The sequence below is a fragment of the Anoplophora glabripennis genome, unplaced genomic scaffold (genome assembly GCF_000390285.2).
Source record: "Anoplophora glabripennis isolate ALB-LARVAE unplaced genomic scaffold, Agla_2.0 scaffold149, whole genome shotgun sequence".
NCBI classification, from domain to species: Eukaryota; Metazoa; Arthropoda; class Insecta; order Coleoptera; family Cerambycidae; genus Anoplophora; species Anoplophora glabripennis.
Window position 1 is genome coordinate 922,242 of NW_019416248.1, and position 16,895 is coordinate 939,136.

The 16,895-nt window shown below is 33.0% G+C and overlaps 1 protein-coding gene across 1 annotated transcript in view; it reads left to right on the forward strand.

The window, feature by feature from the left end:
• LOC108911728 (alpha-1,3-mannosyl-glycoprotein 4-beta-N-acetylglucosaminyltransferase B) overlaps window positions 1-16,895 on the forward strand; it is a 106,224-nt gene that overhangs the window by 67,290 nt on the left and 22,039 nt on the right. The window contains exons 4-7 of the mRNA XM_018716729.1: window positions 2,326-2,498; window positions 3,470-3,607; window positions 6,094-6,224; window positions 16,086-16,193. Coding sequence (XP_018572245.1) covers window positions 2,326-2,498; window positions 3,470-3,607; window positions 6,094-6,224; window positions 16,086-16,193 — 550 coding nt within the window. The remainder of the gene's footprint in view (window positions 1-2,325; window positions 2,499-3,469; window positions 3,608-6,093; window positions 6,225-16,085; window positions 16,194-16,895) is intronic.

Genomic DNA, 16,895 nt, shown 5'->3' on the forward strand with positions numbered 1-16,895 from the left:
CGGGGGTGGAATTTTTTTCAAAAATAACGCTGGAAAATCGATAGAGTATCAAATTTTGAGCAAAAAAATATTCGAAGAATTTTTTCGAGAAATCAATAGTTTTTTAGTTATTCAGGATTGAAAACTTGGAATTTTGAGTGAAAAAAACACTTTTTCAAAGTATTTTTCGCGAATAACTCAAAAACTACGCATTTTATTAAAAAAAGTGTAATGAACAAAAATGTAGTTTATAAATAAACAAAGAAAATCGTTTAAAAAGTGTTGTACGTCCTATACAAAGCGAAATATGGTTAGTGGAAGGTAGTCCAAACAGATGGGTTGCTCATATTTTTTAAGGAAAAATGAGCAGTAAATCAGAATTAAAATTAATCGTAGACCCTTTACAATTAGTTTTGTTTTAGTGTTTTTCATACGATCCTGAAGTTAGACCGGTTTTGAATGCGTATTTTTTGAATAATGTATTTTTCATTATTCAAAAAATAATGCCTTATTTATATAATAACTCTGAAAGTATGAAAGATACGTAAAAAATGATAGACAACAAAAATGTAGCTTTTTTTCAACAAATATTTTGCTTTTTGTATTCCTATAACATAAAAAATAAAGGAGATTTCGATTTGAAGTATTCATTTTAATGAAAAAACAACCTGTCTCGAGCCCTTCGATCCTTTCCCTTTAAAAAACGAAGGAATTAAAATCGATTTTACAGCTCTTGAAATTTTCTTTAAAATGCTTTTTTGTACGATACTATAGCTTCAAAATTAACCGAGTTATGGTAAAAAAACCAATGACAGTTTTTCGGAGCAAAATAGGCTTTCTCATCTTTATATATTATACAAATAAAATAAGTAAAAAAATTTAGTGTGATTATTTATATGCAGCGTAGCAATTTTTTTATGATTGATTATATTTAAAAATCGATTATAATAAAAATATTTTACATTACTATTGGTAAAAGGGTAGTTTATAAGAGTTGAAAATGGCAAAAGTAAAATATTCTTTCATAAACAATATAAGGGAATTTTTATTTTAAATTATTGCACAATTATAGCATTCCAAGATTTAAAACATAATTTTTTATAAGTTTTTTAGCACAGGGGTGATTTATGAGGGTTGAAAAGTGTTATGAGATACAAATTATTTCATAAGTAATGAGTAAATTTTTATTTTAAATAATTGCACCGTTAAAGCATTCCAAGCTTTTAAAAAGTAATTTTTTATCATTATTTTTTTGCATCGGGGTAATTTTGAAGGGTTATAAAGGGTCGAAAAAATCAAATATATCATAAAACATGTTTGAGAATATGGAACATTATTTAATGCTTGAACAAGATTTTTATGAATAAAATGCTTAAACCAGACCAGACCCAGTTAGCGGGAATACAAGTCATCTTCCAGAATAGATTTACATCTTTATTTGTTAATTCAATACACATGCCACTTTTACTATTATTCTTCGGTTATATGTCGTTAAGTTTTATTGACTAGGACATGTTAAGAGTGTCGTCGAATAATTAATGCGTTTTAGCTATAGGAAAAGCTCTTAAGATAACATAGGATGGGATGAAACAAAATTATAGCAGATGTAAATCTGATTTTTAAACATTTTTTAGTAATTTTCATACCCCGCCGCTGAACAGGTTAAGGTGACTTCAAACAACGCACGCGTCAGCGCATATACACTTGGCAAATGCGGTGTACATAGTTGTCAAATATCTGAATTTAAAAATATATGGTTTTACAATTTTTGTTTCTAAGTTTCTCACTATTCCCTCCAACAAATATTTTCTTACTCGGTATCTGTCGGTTGGGATAGTCCATCTGGTGTCGTCTTCTTGCAACAGCATCGCTTTCTCCTGACAAAAAGTAAGCTCTAACCATATAAACTTTTTCTTGATTCGTTTACATGCTTTTTTATAATATCGTGCAGAAACTTGAAAACGAAAACATAAAAATACACTTATACCGTCACTAAACACTGAAATAAATAACTGAACTTTATTTATTTTTATTAATTTTTATCTTGTTTCACGCAACACCATAAATTAAGATCCTTCTCTATGAGAGATTTTTTAGAAAAAAAATGCCTTTATTTGAATGTTCAACTGAAAAACAAACAAAATTAAAAGTAGACCCAAGAGAAACGCTGGCAAATTTACCGCAAATTTAACTTTGCAGATGCACTATACCGAATTGTACCCAACTATCTACCCGCAAAACTTATCGTTCCCGACGGAATACAATTGGCATTGCGCTGTACAATTTTACTATGCACTATTGGAGGATCCGATACAATTCCTCTCTAATATCGCATCCGTTTCATAGGTTTCCCATCCAGGTGGATTCCGGCCTAATAGAGGTGGTTTCTCCGTCTCCGGCGTACTATCCAAACTTCGACAAACTCCGGATAACTTTGGGCGACTCCCCGGAACGTGTTCGATGGCGTTCCAAGCAGAATCTGGACTTCGCCTTTCTGATGTCTTACTCACAGCCAAAAGGTGAGTAAGTCAGGGCAGTACTTGGGTTAAATTAAGCGTAAATTTTATTTAAATTTTTTGTATCGTCGCAGCAGGCCCATACTGTTGAGTTTGGGACATCCTGTACATTGCGACTTATTATAAAAACAGTAAAAAGTAGAAATGTATGATGGCACATCTTCATATGTTACTGTCAGCTCGGGTGTACCCCAGGGGTCCCACTTGGGCCCACTTCCTTTTTCACTCTTTGTATATGATACTGGGAAAATGCAAAATGACTGCATTATTTTTATTACGTTTTGATTTAAAGATATAACACCAACCTTTTATGATAAAAATCATTAAACATGATTTAAATTTATAGTTCAAGTCAAATTAAATCGGAAAAAACAAAAAAGTTATATTTATTTATTCACGGTACCTTAAAATAAATTTGATTCTGTCGAGAGGTGTGTGAGAGATAATCCAACCACTATTTTTATCTAAAGCTCAGCTTCAGAATCCATTTTTATCTCAAAGTTTAGCAGAGAGGAAAGCATATAAATCAAACTTGTTTGAGCACATCGTTTTGCTCTATTATGAAGGCGGTATTGCACCACCACAGTATGGCTCACTAAGCTCGTCCTGACACGAAGACATTTTATTTTCCTTGCTGCTCTATATATTACGTGTTCCACTGGATACTACATTTTCATTTTAAAAATATCCACACGTTTATTTATTAATCTCGTGTCGAATGAAATATTGCAAAATTTTAAATTATTGATTTCGCGTGAGAATTCTAGTAGTTTTTTAAACATCCTACTTCCCTGATAATCCAGAATCCAGATTCCTAGTTGTAAATGGCGAGCAGTTTATCCTGCCAGACGACTTGTTCCCGATCCAGACATATTTCACGTAAGGAAATACGGATGTACGCTTCCCACATTGTAATTCATAGAATAATCCACAGACATAAATTAAGTGGAGTAAGATTTGTAATGTTCTTGCAGGGACGTTCTACGTTCAGCTGGAGGACGACATCCTGGCTAGACCGTCGTACGTTACAGAGATGAAGAAGTTCGCCATAGAAAAAATAGCCAGGAAAGAGCCGTGGTTCGTGCTGGACTTTTGCCAGCTGGGTTTTATCGGTGAGTTTTAGAATATTACGCATACACTGCCCGACATTGTCTAGGTCATTAGTGCAGCTTGACACTTCGGTGTGTAACTTAGGCGTCGAGGTGGGGGGGTCCGGGGTTTGCCTCGTGGATCGAGATGCTTTCAAATTTCCAGCTTAATGAATTAGTTGCGATATTAAAGTCCCACAGATATTGAAAATAAATTAAACATAATCATCAATTCGCATGATTAAAAATGTAAAAGACTGTTTATTTTTATGGGCCTCTTGTTCTATAAAGAATGACGTTTTACACTTATATCTTCAACAACTGTGAATTTACAATTTTTCTGAAAATTTAATATTTCTTTCGTTCCATAAAATATACGAGCAAAAGAAGCCATTATTTTCGTCCTGGGTTTCGTCTCATCCTTAAGGGATGTCTCCCGGTTTATTACAGACATGTTTTACTATTCGCGCTGGGTCAGTTCGGTCGTTCCTTCACTTTTGAATAAACTAAGAAATGGGCCGTAAAAATGTCACAGCATCTTCGCTGCCATAAAAAATTTAACATACCCGGAAAATATTATCCGGACAGTGGCACAAAGGGTACCTGTAATAAATAATACACGTGGACTGGCTATGAAACATTTATATTTTTCTGTCAGCTGAGAAAATTATTTTCTTGTAAATTTGGTTTGACATCAACATTATAAAATAAAATTTGATTGGTTCAATAATTCATTGGTAAGGGTCAGTAAGGAAGATTTATGTGGTGGAACGGCATAGCATAAAAAAAAATAAAAAGCACTGCCTAATTCAGAAAAATGTATATTTTCAAATATAAATTTCAAAATTACTTAATTTCATACAGGGTGGTAAAATTTTTTATTGTACAATGGTTACGAGTTTTTGTCCTTCTGTTGTTCTGGGTCTAGTCTCTGTAGGGGCGGACGCGCTATTAAAAGCCCTATTTTTTGTATTGTCTGCCTTACTATTTACTGTTCTGAGGCCTAAAACATCTTTTTAGTATTAGACATTCCATCTCCAAATCTCTTATTCATACCTAACTTCATTTCATACTTACGCCGGGGAAAATATAATTTAGAGTGCTATGAGGATGATTTGACATACGTCGTTTCTACTTTTATCTTTGGCCTTACAACAAAATTTCATCAAGATAAAACAACCTTGTTACATTTTTAATGAAGTTATTCCGTACTATACCTAACCTAACCATATCCGTCAGAATTTTTTTTCGCAAAGAATTTATCTCCCCTGAAAACTGAAACGGGACTTTCCCGTCAGTTGCCTTTTGTTCGCGGCAAATTCAGGGAGTAGAATCGAATCAGTTTAATGGAACAAAGCTTGATTGAACGGACTTGATTAAGTGTTATGTATACTTTATTTACTTGTCAATTTTCACTGGGCTTTTGTTTGACTTGAAAAAGGCGCTGGTTTAGATTCATTTCAGATGTACTTATTGATTTTTTTTTTGTTTTTTGTTTCATTGTTGTGTTTCAATCGGGACGGTTTTGTCAATATTTTCAATGTATAAAAAGATATTTGATTTCTAAGTTAATAGCTACTTCAAACTTCTTTGGTATCGAAAATTATGCTGGTCTGCTAACGTGACCCAGACATCATTTTCTGGTTATTTGTACAAGACTTTTTTTGTGTTATTCTTAAAAAACGAAACAATCATTAGTAGACTGTCGCAATGGGTACTGTGGAAACAGCTTTATCTGAAATTACCATTGTTTGATCTAAAATATAAAACGAAAAATGTCTGATAGCCATATTTATCAAAAACTTGACTAAAATTTAGTGTTAAATTATATTTGCATCTATTCAATATACACAAAAAGGTAAAACCATGTATTAAACGTAAATAAAGCAATAAATTAAAACACATTTAAAGTGGTTCGTTGCAAAGCACGGAGGATATACATTTTAAATACCCAAATTAGCATACTTCGCTGCATGTAGCAGATTTACTTTATCTGTATGCAATTTAATTTCAGTACTCCAATGAAAATTTATTCCTACTTAACTAATACTTGTTTTATAAAGAAAAAAGTCTAGTTAACTTTTATATAAGCGTACTAGCTCTCCGATGAATTTATGCAAAAACCTCGGGAGCTTGGCGTACTTGTTTTGCATCGAAAAGTGTTGAATTTATCTTCCAGGGATTGCAATTATCTTCTAGCTAGAAAATACAGGGAAATTCTTGGCAAATATTAACATGTCCTGTAGAAATTTAACGAGAAAAAACAATGCCAGCGAACAAAACCAACCTGTTAATGATTGCTTGAAATTCATCAAAGAATATTTAATTTTTGGTCACCATTTTTGAATCACCCTGTAGTTCTGCACACCCAAAAAGTATTTTTATTTCACACACTTTTAACTTTTTGTCTTATATAACTTTTTATGCAGTTCTTGATAATGTATTACATGCTATTGTAAACAGAAAATAGGTAACAGTTTCTATACTCTCTTTGTTTCTTTGTTTTTCAGGGAAAATGTTCAAGAGCGCGGAACTTCCTTGGCTAATTCAATTTTTCCAAATGTTTTACAACGATAAGCCGGTAGACTGGCTCCTGGACCACTTGATTTATACCAAGATTTGCAACTGGGAAAAAAATAACGTAAGTAGTGACTTTCCTATAATCTTTCTTTGTAAGGAAAATACTTTTTCTTTATTAGAGAATTCTCAAAGCTTTGAAATTCTTTCTGTGCTATGTAATTTAGAACATTAACGGGAATTCGTATTGTTAACAAAATACATTTTCGTCCTGTTTCTTCTAAGACTGAAAAGTTCTTAATTAAAACTTTAAAGCTTTATTTTTTACGTAACTGATCTTTATACAAAAGGAAGCTTCATTAATGGGAACTTAATTCGAGGGAAGCTGCTTCTAAATTATAACCTAAAGAGTTCATCAAAATATGAATCACGGGAAAATAAGGAAATAAATACATGTCCATTTAAAATTTTAATCGATGACTGCTGCTGTTTTTTGCCTGAGTAGTTTATTACTAGCTAAGTTATTGGACGGTACAATATATCTATGGTATCGAAGAACATTGGTTAACTTCATTGTAAGATTAAATCAAAAATGTTGGCATTGATTGAATTAGTAACTTTTAAAATAGAGTTTAAAAAGTTTTAAAAAGTTACTGACAGTTCGAAATATTCAAATCTGACGAAAATTGCGATCTCTGGTACAAAATTATACTAGAACTATTTTAGTACTTAACAAAAGTTATTTCTTGAAAACAAATTGAAAGAATTAAGTAAGTGACTGTTTTGTAATATCCTCCTGATTTATTTGGGTTTTGCCCATTACATAAAAATTAATAGCGGAATTATTTCTTTTCCAAATTGCTCTCAGTTCATATTAAACTTCATTCATATAATCAAACAATTTCAAAGGTTCCCTTGAATGAAAGAATTCTTTCTTCATTTATTCTGCAATATCTGCATTCAGTCCTTGACAAAAAGGAAATATCGGCTATTTTTTGGATAGAAACGGTAAATTTCGAAGTTTTTCCTAATATTAAAGACAGTCATTTTTCGTTTTTCTGTATTTTTATATTCATAACTACTTTTCTATTATCTATTTTGGGTCATCAACTTTAATTTTAATTTAATTAAAAGTTGATGAACAGAACCATAGGACGGAAAAGCCGAATCGTGCTGGAAACAATTGGATTTTGTTTTCTTCAATGTCGAATTTCGAAAAATTTTTCAAAAATTATTCGAAATTTTTCAAAAATTTTTGGAATTTTTTTTTTATCAATTTAAACGTTATTTGCGGTAAAAATGTGAAAAAACCTCAAAAAATGTTTTTTCCATTTTAATCATGATTATGAAATAAATAAATAAATATATTACCCTTTTTTTCCTGTTTTTTTTAAATTTTTTTTCGGAAAAGTTGCGGCAGCATGTTGTAGAAAACTACAAGTTCGTCGAAAATTTTCAAATATATCACTTTTCAAGTATAAATCAGAATAATCACCTAAAGTCTTTATGTTAAATGTTTTCCAAACATTAAAAGCATGCTGATAATCTTCATCTTTAATGCACTCATCATGCAATTGACTATAGAAATTTGTTTTTGATGGTAAACAAGTCTCAGTGAGTTTTTCCCACGAATCAATATAATCGTAAGGAAAAACACCTTTTCTTGTTAATAAATCAAATTCTTGATCAGTGTTACAGTAAGCTCTAACAGTGGTTTTCTTTTCATTTTCCAAATAAGAAGATAATTTGTCAAGACTGCTAGCCATAAAACGGAATGAGTCGATGAATCGTAAGTGTACATCAGTACCTTCAACCGTTTTAGTAAATGAAATATATTTTTCTTTATTAACTGGTAATAACCGAATTGGACCTGCAAAACCAGTAGCTAATTGTTTAATTATAAAATTTGCATCATAACCGCTTAAATTATGAAAAACAACAGGTATATTAAATGAGTTTTGATAATTTAGATTACAATCTTGATGAGCAGCACCTCTGTATTTTGATGTAAGATGGCAATGATCGCGAACTTTGATATCTTTCGATGTAAATGGTTTGGTACATATATGACAGCTTGTTGCAGTAGCATAATTTATTTCTTGCTCGAATGATAAAGTTTCCATTTCTTTTGGATTTTTAAGAATACTATTAACATTTAATGCAATATCTTGTAGTTCTGAAATAAACCATTTTATACAATCATCTCCTCGATGTAGTTTCAGGCTTGATAAATTATTATCATATGAGCATTTCAAATAATATGCCACACTGAATGGTGTATGCTTTTGATAATTAACTGAATTGGAGTTTTCTACTCCCAAGGTTTCACACGGTTCAAAAATACTTTCAAGATCAGCATATATCACAAAAGGTACCTTTTCTTTGTAACTGAAATGTTTGAATTGTATGTGTAAAACTGCCCTTCAATTTTCTGTACGGCCATTTGTCGCCGAGATATCGATGATTCTTTTCCATTAAAAGTCCGATATTTCCATTAAAAAGGTCGTATTGAAATTTAAAGAAAAGGAAATCGAAGCTGAATAAACAAGCTATCTGGTTCATGCAATAACTTAGCTGAAAAAATAATTTCCAATTCCATAGCAAAAATTTTTTTTCGCGGTATTTTTTACAATTACATGACAATCGTAGCTCCTAAAAATTTTCGACCGAAAGATCTAAGAACTAGAATCTTAGAGCTTCAAAATGCTTTTTTTTAATTCCCAATACGACCATTTTTCACAACTACAGTGTGTCAAAAATCACTGAAAAATTTCGGAAATTCTTTTGACCCTTTAATTGTTTGCATTAGTGTAATGAGATAATAAATTAATACAAAGTTTTAATTTATGTTGCTGGAGCCGTAATTGTTTATTTATTATACCTCGATTCCGATATTAATAATCGAAAATTTTGTAATATTCGCGTATCACATAAAAAAACTAATATAACTCTAAAATGTATTAACCAAAACACTACAATGCACTTTCAAACCGTTTTTATCAACTGTTTGTATGGTTTAATACGATAGTCATAAATTGGTTAAATGAAAAATGAATAATTAAGTTTTAATTTGAATTCAAAACTGTGACAAACCGAATTTAGTATCGATTTCATTCAATTTAAGTTTTATCCGTTTTTTTTAATTGAGCAGACCCCTCAAACTTTACTTTTTTAATTTCTAACCATGGACAACACCCTTGCAATAGTACGAGGCATACCCACAAAGTAAAAGTACTGAGATCCTGATGCTCTGTAGTTTTTGTTTTCCATAAATCTGCCAACACTGCAAGGCGAAGGTGTTAGGAGTAAAACGCGCGCCATTTGTCGCGGTCAGTTGAGGACTGTTGTTGTAGTGGCGTGTTGAAAATGAGTACCCCTATTCCGAACCCTGCTAGCTGCGTGAAGAAGAGCGTAATCTGGTTTCCTCTTGCGAAGAGAAAGGTATCGTACGTACTAATGTTGTGTCGAAATTACAAAGCTGACAGAACGAATGTTCAGTACTTTTATATTGTGGATATGCCTCGTTGTTTAGAATGTAACATTGATGAGATGATGAGTTAAGTAAGTTAGTTTTGAACAAAAATCGTGGAACATTTTTTCCAACTAAAACCATGGAAAAAGCAGGAACAAATAATGATTTAATGTTTTCTGTTTGACACATCTGGTAGATTCGTGACTTATAAGCATTGCGGTACAAGAAATACTCGTATACCCTGAGGAGAGGGTCCAGCAACCATACAAATTTAATGCCCTGGAGCTACGTGGACACGCCTTAGAATGTCTCGAAGGTACAGGACCCTCCTCGAGAAATTTTATGGCACTTCCTGACCTCGGCTTTCCCTTTCGGCTTCAAGATCTAATTAAAAGTGTTCCTGGAAGTTCATAGGGCTCGTTTAATTAACCGGGTTAGGGTAACGGCGATAATTACGAAACGGTCTCCGTGGAGTCGCAGCGCGCCGTATTTCACCCACAAATAGAAATATTCGTCACGCGGAAGGACGTGTCGTTTGCGGCGTATGTCGGCTGAATTAAAATTAATGGACTTGAGAGCATCGGGTGCTGGTTGATGTAAAAATATTTTAAATCAAGTGGATCAACTACTCGTTGAAATTAATTTTTTTCCTATTTGGGAATTTTCACACTACTTTGAGGTTGACAGGTTTCAGAGAAATTGGCAGTAGGGTCAAAGGCTGATTCCAGGATTTTTTATGTGGTTTCAGCCATTTTATCTGCTCCCACTATAGTAAATAGCCTAATAGGTACATTGTTTTAAATAGTCCAGGCGCTATTTGTTTTAAAAAGGGTATACTTGGGTAAAACGCATATGATCGGAGATTTTTGCTTTAACGGCTTCTAAATAACATCAGAAATGATCATTTTTCTATGCAAATAAAAAAAAACGTGGGTTTAATTGTTATTGCAAAAAAGTATAAAAAATAGCAAAAAAATTCATTTTTTCTTGGATTTCTCGTCGACAACTTAGCAACCATTCATTTTAGACAAAAATGGAAGAGGGAAAAAAGTTTTGTAATTAAATTTTGAACAAGATAGAGTTAGTTGCAATTCGAAAGAAATCATTACTGTTATTGCAAAAATCAGAAAAATCATTTAAAAGGTTTTTTTTAAATACTCGTCTTTCCGAGTACTTTCAAGCCATATTTTAAAATTAAAAAAAAATTGAAAAAAATATTAAATTATTGCAATTGTTTATAAGCGTGAATATTGCGAAAATGTTTTTTCAAAAAGCATTTTAAAGTTTGAGAGCTCTTCTTTTTGTGGTGAAATTTTAACGGCTTCTAAATAACGTCAGAAATGATAATTTTTCTATGCAAATAAAAAAAAACCTGGGCTTAATTGTTATTGCAAAACAGTATAAAAAAAAGCAAAAATATTATTTTTTTCTTGGATTTCTCGTCGACAACTTAGCAACTATTCATTTTAGACAAAAATGGAAGAGGGAAGAAAGTTTTGTAATTAATTTTTGAACAAGATAGAGTTAGTTGCAATTCGAACAAATCATTATTGATATTGCAAAAATCGGAAAAAATCATTTAAAAGGGTTTTCTTTAAATACTCGTCTTTCCGAGTACTTTCAAACAATATTTTAAAATAAAAAAAAATTAAAAAAACATTAAATTATTGCAATTGTTTATAAGCGTGAATATTGCGAAAATGTTTTTTCAAAAAGCATTTTAAAGTTTGAGAGCTCTTCTTTTTGTGGTGAAATTTTCAAGTATTCAAAGGCTTTAGATTTTTAGAAATTTGATTTTGAAAATTTTNAAAAACATTAAATTATTGCAATTGTTTATAAGCGTGAATATTGCGAAAATGTTTTTTCAAAAAGCATTTTAAAGTTTGAGAGCTCTTCTTTTTGTGGTGAAATTTTCAAGTATTCAAAGGCTTTAGATTTTTAGAAATTTGATTTTGAAAATATTTTAATTTTAAAAAAGAAAAAATTTAAACAATTACTATGTAAAAACTATCGAACTTTGAGCCGGTTTGATGCATACTGATTCCTGTTAAAATTATTATTATGTCCTTTGGCCGAGGAAGAAACCCCACAGAAATGAATACATCGTCCCTTTTACCACGTTCTTGTAAAATTGATCTCCAAACAAAACGCATACATTAACATCTTGCTTTATGTTAATTATGTACTTCTTAACGATTTATAAAATAACAGAACATTCTTATCAATCAAATGGTTTATCCTAAGTGGGTATATTTTCTTAATATATGTATTATCTCGCAATAAATTGAGACTTAACTGAAATAAATCAGTGTAATACCCCCGTCATATGCAAACATAAATAAAGTAAGGGATAAAAATGGATTTTTTTTTTAATTTATAGTCGACTTGCCCAAGTTTTCCGTCGCGATAAATATGCCTCAATAATTTAAAGAAAATGTGACATCCCCTCCTTTTATTAACTGCCTTTGTCTTGAAGATTTCTAATCATAAGTAATTTTACTTGTTCTATACTTTCTCTCCATATCCTTTTATTATCAGACTCTTTAAACTCAGGAATCTACATCAACCCTGTGTTAATCATTGATAATTAATGTGACAAGTGGGCTGATGATAGGAAATACCCGATATATCATTTATTACTTTTCCCGTCCGTCGCCGAGGAACCCCTATTTCAATATATCTTCCCTTAGTGCCATTAATTCCTCAGCCTTTTCGTTTTCCCTTCTGATTTCCTTTATGATCCCTATGATTCGGTCTTCTAAGTTGACATTGTTGCAGCGTCGTTTGGATAAGCATTAATTTGACTATTTCTACCATTACTACGTTTCCTCCTAGTCTGCAAACCACTTTATCTTATTATCCTTCCGAAACAAAGTTAAACAACATTGTGGCTAATGGGTATCATGGCGTCATAAACCACTTTTAACTTTGAAACTCCCTTAATGGCCAATTACATTTACGTCACACACCAAATTCTGTTTAATGTCATATTGTTACCTAATTCTTTGTATGCAATGTACAACAAACAATTTAAATTAAATAAAACATCCTCCAAAGACAAAAAATTATATTGAAAAGCTGTTGCAAGCACTAGAATCAGACAATGACGTACAACTACGAGGTTGCGGCGTTACAGGAGCAGTCTATCGAGGGCGGGGTTATATTTCCTAGTAGATAAAGCACCGAAATAACTTATCTGTGAGCGTGCCGTAAAGTTGATGACCGGAAAATTGAAGTAAACTACTTTTACTTCAAATTGATTTAGGCTTCGATATTGACGCTGCAAGGTGCCGAGAACAAATGGGGTGGTTTCTGGTTGAGATACGCCAACCGAAGTTTCAACTCGACAGCTTATAAAAGATTTATGGTGAGGTGCCTTACTTATTCATGATAGGTACTAAAACTGGATTATAGTACTTTGTTTTTGCAAATATTATTTATTTAGTTGACTTGCATTTTCAGTTTTTTTATAATAACAGTCATTTCGGATCTGTTTACATTTCCTTATTCATAAATAATGAAAATAGACTTACGAAATATTTGCAGCTGCAGGAAAAATGACATCCATCTTGTTATACAAAGTTTAAGTTTCCCTAACCCAAACTTTTAAGAAGATCGAGCTGTTCAATTGATGGATACTTGAAACTTATAGGTATCTCATCCCCTGCCTTTTGAGCCATAATTAGATTCTGCCAACTCCCTTAACTTGTGTTAAGTTACTCGAGGTAACAAAGTTTTAAAGGACAAGCACGGCAAAAAGTACTTATCCGTTTATATTCTATCTGTGTTTACGTTTTTTTCTTTAGAATATTTTTCCTTTATTCTCCATTTCAACGGACCTGTTCCATTTTTTACCAAGCAAAGAAGGGTTTTGATCTAATTGCCATCGTCTGTATCAAATTGGCCGAGTTGACGTTTGAACACAGTCCAGAATCCTCCAGTGGGGTCTGCATTGAATTTGAGTATTTGGCTTTCGTAAAATTTGGGGTTATTTTATTTTCCAAATATCCTGAAGTGTGGTGATTTTTTTCGCGCTTTTATACGTTGTGGGCGATGCTTCAAAGCTCGGTAACGCAACAAAATCCTAGCACAACTGATGATACAAGCTAAAATAAAGCGCGTCGTTAATTTTGCACTGTTTTCAATCTAAAATGGGCCACAAAGTACTCAATTGGACTTTTTCCTTCAGAGACTTATTGCCAAATGCATTTTCTATCTCACAGTTAATAGATCGTAAACATCAATTCCAGTGCCACGGTTTATGTACATTGTATACTTAGACTCGGCCATTCCACTGTATCTTTTTATTGCCTTTTCGTTGTCCTTTATTGCATGCATTAAAAGAACCGTCTGAACTTGAATTAAAATTGCATCGTATATACTTAGAAAGTGCAAAAATAGAGGCAATAAAAATTATGCTATTATTAAAGTTCTCGTAGGAACACCATCTTTTTGGAAAGCATGATTGATAAATAATTCTTTCCGGTTATTTGTGCAAGGATTTGAACCAAGTTTAATATATTTATTGCTTCTTTGTTCATTCCAAAATAACGAGCGTTCAAATAAAAACGTGGTCAAGTTAGTTCTGAAAATTTGGACGTGGGGCGTAGCGTATAGCAAATGAACTTAAACGTCATCTGTCAAAGCGCTATATCGCCGCTATCAATTTGAATATTTTCGTTTTAAAAAGCGTTTAAAATGGTGTTTTCTCAAGAACAAAAAGTGTTTATCATAGAGTCCTACTTTAGAAATGGACGCAAGATTGATGGAATATGGAAGTATTCTATTGAGGAATGTTTCATAGAATTTCAAAATCAATTTCCCGGCGTTGTTGAGTACAAAATTTTTCAAAGTGCAGTTCAGCGTTGTGTTAATGTTTTTCGTGAAACGGGCAGTGTAACAAGAAAAGAAGGAAGCGGCCGACCTAAAAAGCGGACTGAAGAATTAAAAGAAAATGTCCAACAAATAATGGAAAATGCGCCAAGAACTTCTGTACGTGTTTTATCACAAATGGTGGGAGTATCAGTCGGTACCTGCCACACAGTGTTAAAAAAAGATTTGCGTTTGTTCTCCTATCGTTTAACTTGTCAGCAAGAACTTCATGAAGTTGATTTTCCGCGACGGGCTGTATTTTGTGAATGGTTTTTAAACAACTACGGTGAACTTCATAATATCACCTTTTTTTCTGATGAAGCCTGGTTTCATTTAAGTGGTTACGTAAACTCACAGAATATGAGAATGTGGTCTTCTGAAAAACCAGATAACTTTTTTGTCGAGGGCCCTCTACACGCTCAAAAAATTGGAGTTTGGTGTGCTCTCAATCGAAGGAGGATTTATGGACCTATTTTTTTTAATGGTACTCTTACTGCGCAAAGGTATAGAGAAGAAATTATCGCTCCTTTTGTTAACCAGCTGGAAGAAAACGAAATTACAAACTTTTACTTTCAACAAGATGGCGCAAGGGCACATACGGCAGGCGAGACGATGAATATGTTGAGGGAAGTTTTCCAAAATCGACTAATAAGTCTCAATGCTGAACATGAATTTCCACCGAGGTCATGTGATATTACGCCGTGTGATTTCTTTTTGTGGCCTTACCTTAAAAACACTATTTTTGAACTGCCTATTCCTGATTTAAACCATCTGCAGGCTCGACTTATAGACAAGATTCGTGAAATTAACAATACCCCGAGCATCTTAGAAAATGTCTTTAATTCTTTGAGGAACAGGTGTGAAAAGTGCTTGGAACAAGGAGGGGGACACTTTCAGCAGCTGCTTTAATTTATTGTTATAACAAGGAGGGGGACACTTTCCGCAGCTCCTTTAATTGTTTGTTATTGTTATCACGATTATTCTTTAAAATAAAGTTATATAGTCATTAACGTTATTGAAACTGACAGCTGCTATACAGCTCGTTGAGAAATGAGGTTAAGTTGTCCGCTATAAGCTACTCCCTACGTCCAATGTGTCAGAGCCAACTTCGACCACGTTTTTATTTGAACGCTCGTTATAAACAAGTAATGCTGCAGATTAAATAATAGTGTTTGGTTCTGTTGTAGACATTTTTCTGACCCAATGGACAAAATTGGCAATGTTTTGGTTGTTATTTATGATTACAATAGAATGCAACTGGACTAGTGTATTACTTCTGTACTTGAGCACAACACAACTTGAAAAAAGTCATTGGCGCACCATTTTTTCTCAATAAATACCTTCGCTATACTTTTCACATAAATATCTAAATCCTGGCGCGAGAAAGATTGCTTAAATCAAGACTATGATACTTTAACCCAACTTTGATTCAAGAACATTTTGTTACGTGTACTTTTGCGTACATTAAATAAACAAAGGTCCAGTTAAACGTGACACATAAATTTTGCTACAACATACGTGCAATATTCCATTCTCCGTGTATCCAAATAAATTTCCTATCGAACTGTATGGCCATTTGTATTCAAGACTATCAGTCTGCATGCACACTGCACCCCTAATCAGCCCGTCCATTTGTTACAGGACAACTGCAAGAGAGATAAGGCGAAAATGTGGATCCACTACAAGCCGTCCCTCTTCCAGCACATCGGGACCCATTCGTCTCTGAAAGGCAAAGTTCAGAAGCTCAAGGTAGGTGATCTGAATACGGGGCACGTCGGGATTCGCGAAAGAACGCAATTTCACCGATCAGAGACGAGAACGGCCGCGGAAGGTGTAACGGGCATCAGATAAAATAAATTCTGAACGATTTTTCAATTACAGTCTTAGGTTTCGATGTTATTACCACTGCAAGGAGGCTCCGGTAGTGAGCCACAGATAAATTTAATGAGTTACTTTTTCTCTTTAGAATCTTGTTTACTGAAAAAACACACAATAACGGATTATTACTACTATGTCTGTTTGGAAATGAAACAGAGTAATAAAACCCCGAGATAAGAACCAGCCATGGGCGTGGTAATATTTCGTTTCAGGTAATTATCGAGTAACATTAATGCTAACAGGTAATGGGTGTACATTAGTATATTTTACTGGATACATCTTAGGGCAGGAGCCAGTGTATTGTGACATATCAATCCAGTCTTAGGGCTGAATATACGAAGACGTGCTAGTGCAGTAGAGTAAAATTCGACTTGTGTTTAGTGACGATTGTGCCAGTGGATATAATATTGTTTGGGTAAAATGTCGAGCTTATCAGATTACGTACCTGCTGAACGCGTGAAAAGATGTGCGCTGTCTCAGAATGAGAAGATTATTATATTAAATGTATTTAATGCATTGAAACACCAAAATCCTACCAACAGTGTTGACGACATCGTGGAAAAGTGTTCCAAA